Source organism: Rutidosis leptorrhynchoides, chromosome 4 (genome assembly GCF_046630445.1).
Source record: "Rutidosis leptorrhynchoides isolate AG116_Rl617_1_P2 chromosome 4, CSIRO_AGI_Rlap_v1, whole genome shotgun sequence".
Lineage (NCBI taxonomy): Eukaryota > Viridiplantae > Streptophyta > Magnoliopsida > Asterales > Asteraceae > Rutidosis > Rutidosis leptorrhynchoides.
In genome coordinates, this window is record NC_092336.1 from 397,053,307 (window position 1) to 397,062,124 (window position 8,818).

Sequence of the window (8,818 nt, forward strand, 5' to 3'; positions counted from 1 at the left end):
TCAAGCGCTTAACCTTTTGCTCCAATATCTTTATTGGCTTCTCCGCATATCTTAACTTATTATCAACCTCAATTTCATTCAAAGGAACATAAGTTGATTCATCCGCCAAACACTTTCTCAATTGTGACACGTGAAACGTGTCGTGAATATTACTCAATTCATCGGGTAAAGCCAAACGGTAGGCTACCTTCCCAACTTTCGCCACTATCTCAAATGGTCCCACGAACCTTGGACCCAATTTTCCCCTCTTTCTAAAACGAATGATGCCTTTCCATGGAGAAACTTTTAGCATCACTTTATCACCTACTTGAAATTCTATCGGTTTTCTCCTTTTATCTACATAAGACTTTTGTCGATCTTGTGCCGCCTTTATTCTTTCACGAATTTGGTCAATCATCTCGGTGGTTTGTTGTACTATTTCCGTGCTTCCTAATTCCCGTTGACCTACTTCGCCCCAACAAATCGGGGTTCTACACCTCCTTCCATACAACATCTCATATGGTGCCATTCCAATTGTAGAGTGATAACTATTGTTGTATGAAAATTCAACTAATGGTAAATGAGCATCCCAACTACCACCAAAATCGATAACACATGCTCTTAACATATCCTCGAGAGTTTGTATAGTCCGCTCACTTTGACCATCCGTTTGCGGGTGAAACGCGGTACTTACATGTAACTTAGTACCCATTTCCTCTTGAAACTTTCTCCAATATCGAGATGTAAATCGAGTGTCTCGATCCGAAACTATGGAAACCGGTACTCCATGCCTTGCAACAACTTCCTTCATATACAACTTAGACATTGCTTCCGATGAAGAAGCTTCTCTTATTGCCAAAAATAATGCACTCTTAGTCAATCTATCAACAATAACCCAAATTGCATCGTGTTGTCTAGGGGTCTTAGGCAACTTAGTCACTAAATCCATCGTAATATGCTCCCATTTCCACACCGGTACCTCTAAAGGTTGCATTTTACCGTAGGGAATTTGATGATCGGCTTTCACTTGAAGACAAGTAAGACACTTGTGCACATACTTAACTATATCCCTCTTCATTCCCGGCCACCAATAGTCTTTCCTTAAATCTCTATACATTTTCGTAGCACCGGGGTGAATCGAATACTTAGACTTGTGAGCTAAGTCTAGGAGCTCACTTCTAACGCCACTTTGCAAAGGTACCCAAATCCTCCCATATCTAAGCCTTAAACCACGGGAATCTACCACAAAATTATCAACTTGCCCCTTGATCCTTTCTTTTCTCACGTTTTCGGGCGATAACGCTTCACCTTGTGCAACATGAATATCATCAAATATTCGAGGCGATATTACCATAGCCAAACTTGTTATCTTAATTGGTTAAGTTAAGAAGGACTAATGGTGCAAAGTTAGAATTAAGGACTTCCCTAACTATAGATGTGATGGGGAGGGTTGAAATTGCTAATAGACCAAAGTTATATTAAATAAAAGAAATTAGAAATGCTGGAAATTGAATTTATTCACAAAAAAAATAAAGAAACCTCCTGGTTGTATGTGTGTGTGTCGACTTGGAGGAGGAAGAAGAAGGAGATCACCAATTGATGAAATTAAACTCATGCAAGCTTGAATTTAGTGAAATCTAACACACCTTAATCACTCTAGCAAGCTTTAATCTTCCAATTTCACTCTCTTGGTGCACAATTAGGGTTCTTAAACTCTAAAAGACAAGGTATGGATTTTGTGTCTAGGTATTGCTTGTATTGTGAGATTTTATATCATCCCGGAAAAGCGAATGTGGTGGCGGATGCTCTGATACCAACTTTTAACGCCTTGAATCGAGTAAATTTTTTTTTTTTTTTTTGAAAAACAAGGTTACTGCCTGGACAAGGCTTATGCCGCGGCGCGGCCAGCCTTGTCGCGGCGCGACAATACACAGGAAAATTTATACTTCTTAGCCTTGCTTCTGTTCCCAACATCAGTTATATGCCGCGGCGCGGAGCCCTTGGCCGCGGCGCGACATAACACTAATCCGGGGGCTGATCTGCAACATTTCACTTAAACCAAACTTTTTCACTTTTCATCATACTCAAACATATTTAAAACTGCATAATTCATACACAAACATCAGAAATCAGTTTCTAACATCGTGAACCATCTATAAACAACATTTAGACAACAAAACGTGTTTTCATGAATCAAAACCATCATTTGGTCCCAAGTTCAACAATAACAAACATGACTCATTCAAAGCCCTTGGCGTTTAATAAGCGGTAACCGTAGAGCGTGATTACAAAAAGGGACTTGCAATACCACTTACGCTATGCCAATGCTCCTCTAGCGCTTTACACGGGCTCCTTACCTTCACGATGGACCTTAGCACCTAAAACATAAAACATCATAGGGGTAAGCTTTTGCACTTAGTGAGTTATAGGAAAGTAATAAAACACAAAACACAAAACATGTGGGCATAAATCATAACACTTATCCTTCAACCCATTGGTTGCTTGCATACATTCGGATCCAATTCATTCATACCATAGACATGACTTACTAGGCCGAACCTAGTAATCATGCCTAAGCTAACCATAGACATACTAAATATGCCTAAGCTATCATCATCTCATACATAGACACTTAATGTGTCTAAGCTAACACAAACCATAGGCAAGATTACTAGCAATGTAATAACCTTGCCTAAGCTAAACATCAACCATAGATACAACTATTAGGTTAACCCAATAGTTCTATCTAAGCTACATAACTAGTGCACTTAGTCATTTCTCTCTTGCACGGATGCAATCCGAGAACACTAAGCCACTCTTGACCCGCCCATATTACCCCCTATGAACTCACCTTGCTTAATTGAATTTCCTTGATCACTTGTAACCTCTTTTCCTTGATTAGCACCTATACATGAGCTAATCTCATTAATCATCACTCAATCGAAAATCACAACTTTCATGTATTAATACACTATCATATACTTTCACATTTACTTAACCCCCTAATCACAACATACATACATTCTAGCCTTGATCTCATCTTTTCTAAAACAAGAATATTACCAATTAAACTTCATAACTTTTATCCATTTAACATAAAACAACCTTTACCATATAATTTCTTAGCAAATAAAATTTACATAAAATAATACCTTAAATATTTGGGATGTTACATCGGTTTACCATGATTGTGACACCACCAAGACCTCCACTTGTCGTGAACCGACTTGTTTGTCCTCCTTGTTATTGCGCCGATTTTCTTCTTCTAGAATAGCAGCCGCAACTTCATCATAGACTAGATACTCCGAGAGAACATTATTGGTTAAGTTAATAATGAGTTGATCATACGAGCCAGGTAGACTCTGAAGTAAAAGTTCAGCACGTTCTTTTGGCTCTATATTGCAACTTAATGAAGCGAGTTGAGAAAACAGAGTATTCAAAGAATTAATGTGCTCATTAACTGAAGTAGATTCATTCATGCGTAGCGCATAAAGTTTCCTGTTAAGGAATATCTTGTTGTGGAGTGATTTGGTCTCGTACAATTTTACGAGGTGATCCCAAATCTCTTTCGCCGTATTCTTTTCTTCAATGCTAGACAAAACGCCATCTGCTAGTGCCAGATGAAGATTTGCGATAGCCTGGCCGTCCATCTCTTCCCATTTTTCATCAGTGACTTCGGCTGAACGTCCACTGACGGCCGCCAAACACTTATCCTTTCTCAGGATAGCTTTCATCTTTAGTTTCCATAACGAGAAGTTACTCCCGTTGAACTTTTCAATTTCGAATTTCGTAGACATTGCTATAATCACAATCTTCTTTTCGACAATACTATTTTTCTGAGAAATAGTACCCGGGAACTTTTATCGAGTGAAATTAATCTTACTTATTTTCTGATGTGGACGATCCACTCCAGTGGCAACCACAGAGCATACGATAAGTAGATTAATACACACTAGATATTAGAACCTTAGCTCTGATACCACTTGTTGAGAAAAGTGACACCGAATTATAGCAAACTGCTAGTAATAATTGAAATAACGACAATAATAGGACACCGAGATTTAACGTGGAAAACCCCAATAGGGTAAAAACCACGGGCAAGGAAAGAAACGTTTCACTAATAAGAATAATAGGAATTACACTTCTCTCCAATTACAAGGATAGGTACTAATCTTTATATCTCTTGTAATTAAGAGACTAACACTCACAAACTCTCTATTAGACTTTTAGTATACAAGATACACTCTTGAATTTTGGGATGCCTAAACGTGTCTGCATGATGGTATATTTATAGTACTTGGAAATGGCCAAATTGTCAAACATGGTAGATGAAAGTTAGGCCATTTTACTAAGCCTTCAAATCAATAGTACTTGCACAATATACATGTGCTTATTGACTGACCATATCAACCATTCACCAACCATTCAATGTCCAATTATTTCAACAGAAAATACATCAAAGTAAGTCAATTTAAATTGATATCGTCGGCATGAATTGTTTTCATTCCAACTTTTAAACCTTTCGGATTGTGATTTGTAGTATGAATGTAATGTATGATAGTATGTCATTTTAAGCCACTCCCCTGGGATCGCCTTCCCCGCCCACCTCCAGGATTATGAGTGCTTGGTTGGGAGTGCGTAGCCGTACTCTAGTCCTCATTTGATTTTTCCTCACTCACAGTGCATTATGTTGTATTTAGACAGATTTCAGCATGGAAGATAAGAGTAACATGTACATTTGGTTCATATATTTGTACCACACAATAATTAATTAGTTAGTGAATCTCAATTTTTGTAGGAAAATATGTTTGGTTGGGAGTGTTTAATCATGGTTAATTCTTATGGGTAAATGCTAATGTGTCACTGATGTGATAATAAGTTCTTGTGAGAAAGTATGTCATGATTGTGAGTGGCCTAATGATGTTTAGTCATAATTGTTCATTTATTCTATTTGAGGAGCGTCTAGGAAACCTGGCTCGCAACGCAATGTGCGAAAGACGGTCTTGGATGGATTTCAAGACGAAGGGATATCATTGTGTGCAATGTTGCCACCCCAAGAAATCGAACTCCCAACCTCAAACAAAGAGGTATGAGCCATTACCACCGGACTAATAATAAAATGATACATTTTGTTCACGTTGTAATGTGAAATACTCCATCCGTCCCAATTTAATTTCCCCCCCACAAAAAATAAACAATTTAACAAAAAGTGACTGTCAGAAGAAAAAAAAAAAAAAAGGTCGGATATGGTCACGGATTAGCCCGTTTAAGCAACGTATTGAGCAAAAACAATACTTTCTCCGAATAGCTTGAATTTAAAAAACTTTATCCGTTTCTTTCGTCTAGGCCAGGTGTAGTGTGTGGCGTCCCAACCCAAGTCCCAATGAAACTTGAACGCATCTTCGGACCGTAGAACTGTAAAAGTGTAATCACTGATGTGTATCTTGACAAAGCTTTCCTAACATGGCCTCTATCTCAACCATCTATCTATCCAAAGTATGAAGAGCTCTGACTAATTATCTTTTAAATGCATCCACATAAACTATAGTTTATGGCTTTAGTGGACGGAACAGGTTAAAAGCCACTTCCTTAAACTTCTTAAGTCATTGTTTTTAAAGAATTAAATTTAAATATCTTTTGTATAACATAACTTTATTAGTCATACTGAAAATGTATTTGGGTGTGTATTACCTGTAATCCAATTCATAAAATTTGCAACATCTACTACTGTCATATTAATGAACAATTATGAACTCCCAACCTGAACATTTCCAATCAAAAAGTAATCCAACTCCTAAACAATGTTGCAGAGTTCAAACACCTCAAACTGTTACTACAAAAAATAAGAGACCAACAGATTCAGATCATTTGATCCTCTGTTATTAATCCCAAACTCATACAAATTTAGCACATTCATATAGAGCACACTATTTTTTTTTTTCGTCCTCGAGATAGGTAATCAGATACATTACATAATTTCAAACAATAGAGTACCTAAGAGTTTATTTCTTAGAATAAGTCTGAAAGTCAGGTCCAACATCACGTGATCCTGTATTTATATAAGGTCCTCGAAAAGTTGCTTGAGGTGGCAGAGGTTTCGTTGAATCAATTATAGGAGCCTTTGATGACTTAGTCCTGCATTCAAAACACATCCACAATTTAAAAAAAAAAAAACATCAAAAACCCCGAAAAAAACAGCCGAAAGAGTGACAGCTGAAAATAACAAATCTACTTACGCCATGTAAAATGGAAACGCCAAACCTGCACCTGCAAAGGCTAGTAAGCCTGTGGCAACTATCATGTTACGAGTTCGTGACATTCTAGAAAAAACGAGTAATCAATACGCAAATCTGAAAACCAACAAAAGTGTATTAGTATGCCAACGAAATTGTCCAGCTGGCAGCTTATACCGTTTTCAGTAGCAAAATGAACATATAAGGTTGTAGCGGCTTTAGGATAGAGCGGTTTCATCTGTTCAAAAGGCTTTAAACAAGCAATAACGAGTGTGAAGTGTACCATGAAAAATCTACAACACTTTAAAAGATTATCGTTTCTCAGAAATCGTACACGGATGTGCAGTATATTGCATCAAACAAAAAAGGCAAAACCATCACATAACAACTTTCTTCTTAATAAGTAATTTCATATTGTCATGCTCTGAAGTCTTAACAACAACAACAACAACAACAACAACAACAACAACAACAACAAAACATTCCTTTTTATTTGAATAAAAAGTGGCAAGGCAAACACCTTATATCATTCCTATTCATTCCCCAATTGAATATTGGGCCAATTCCCATACCTTAAAACCCTATATCCAAACATGCCCTTCAGTAAATTCGCTAATATTTCCTGATTTGATTGTAGGAAACCCTAATAAAATTATTACAATGAATAATCATCAATCGTATACCACTTAAATTCATTTAATTTGTTAATTGTATTCATAAAATTGAAGCTACTGAAACCCTGGAAAATAATCCATGATCATGCTTATACTTATGCGTATGCACAGCGACAAATAGATGGGCTATAGACAATTGTAAAATCGAAATTGAAATTCATGTTAAAAGATTAGATGAAATTTAATAGCTTGATTTACCTGATTGTGAGAAAAGCTATGAACAGGCAACGATGGTATTTTGGGCGTTTTTTGGTGATATGTACATTCATCTAGCAGAGTCAGGTCGGGTCGGTTCGGGTCGGTGTAATGTGTTTTGCGGTTGGTTAATAAACTTACTCCGTACCATTTTACTTTTGGGGCGGATAATTTGTATGGAAAACGGTTTTGCTTCGGGATGATCGGGTATTTCGACCCTCCGCGTCAATATTATTTTCAGGTTGTTTTAAATTAATTGACTTTTAAGAATGAAAAGTAAATTTAATACAGTTTACACTTTACACCATTATCTTTAATATATTAATTCAATTTCAAAAATTAAAGGGTTTTTAATTAATTAATTGAGAGTAAAACTGTAAAATTAAAAAAAGTACAAAAATAGAGTTTGATAATAATATTTCTTAAATTGTGTGTTTTTTTGAATAAATAATCTGGGACAGAAGAATAATTGTTTAATAAATGATAGGTACTCGTATAATCTAACGTCTGCTATAAGAGTTATTTTTTTTATTTTTTTTTATTTTTTTAAGGGAGTAACATGCCTATTTACACGAATATGTATAACAATTCATGAATATATCTACTAGCAGCACTTCAACCCCTAACCTCAATGCTAAAAGAGACACCACGAAATCGCCAGACCAACGACCCTTTAGTAAGACGTTTATGTAATGATCGAAATATATAATAAACAACAAGAAAAATAAAAGACTTAAAGAAGACAAAAGGCTAAACTAACTATTAAAATCGGCAGCCCACTATCACCACATCTCATTTACGCACATTTCACACCTTTATGTGCATGAGAACTAGTCAACTTTTTAATACCAATTCAATAGTTGCTGACTTAAATAATAAATAATAAATAATAAAACTAACATATTACAAAATGCTAATCAACCATTAAATTAAATATTAATTAAACCAAACTTTAAAAAAACCAATTAAACCAATAATCACCTCCTTAATTGGTTTATCCATCTATCCATTCACCACACTTGTAACATATAACGCAGCTCTTCCGGACACGTTCAACACCATCTCGACTCACCGGACCCTCGACCTCTTCCCCGGTCACGTCCACAGTCATCTCGGTTTGAACTGCTCAACACCATCTCGACTCTTCCCGGACACCCGACCTCTTCCCCGGTCACGTCCGTAGTCATCTCGGTTTGAACCCCCATAGGCTCAATGTACAAAACATGTGTTTTCCATTCAACTTAAAAATCATCCCGGTCACACTTGTTCCAAGAAACTTTTACACCACCCAAGAAAACAAGCCGAACACGCTATACCGTTTTCTTTTCCCCGGTTAGTCCTTTTCACGAACAAGTCTTGACAATCTCGTAGACACCTTTAACAACTGCAACTTTCCCGATCAAATTGCTCAAGAAGCTCTTCCACCACCCAAAAAAACAAACCCACCTGATTATACCGATTTCTTGTACTCCGGTTTAGCTTCTTCTCATGAAACTCTTCCACCACCCAAGAAAACAAACTCATCTGGTTATACCGTTTTCTTGTACTCCGGTTCAGTTTCTTCACAAGAACAAAATGACCCTAGTTAAAGTTACACCTTAGCTCTTGATACCAATTGTTGGGACACATGTCCTTAACTTATCAATAATTAAACTACTAAAAAAAAAAGGTAAATTGTGTTTATTTTGTATGCAAGAAAAAGAAAAAAATGAACACAGAGAACTACATCTTGTTTCA

At 36.6% G+C, this 8,818-nt stretch overlaps 1 protein-coding gene across 1 annotated transcript; it reads right to left on the reverse strand.

The window, feature by feature from the left end:
* Nucleotides 1-5,909: 5,909 nt before the first annotated feature.
* On the reverse strand, nucleotides 5,910-6,635 carry LOC139844947 (uncharacterized). The gene is made up of 2 exons (XM_071835168.1): nucleotides 6,216-6,635; nucleotides 5,910-6,114 (listed from the first exon to the last, which is right to left on the reverse strand). Exons 1-2 carry the CDS (start codon nucleotides 6,296-6,298, stop codon nucleotides 5,982-5,984), a joined length of 216 nt encoding a protein of 71 aa, XP_071691269.1. The 5' UTR covers nucleotides 6,299-6,635; the 3' UTR covers nucleotides 5,910-5,981.
* Between the last annotated feature and the right edge of the window lie 2,183 nt (nucleotides 6,636-8,818).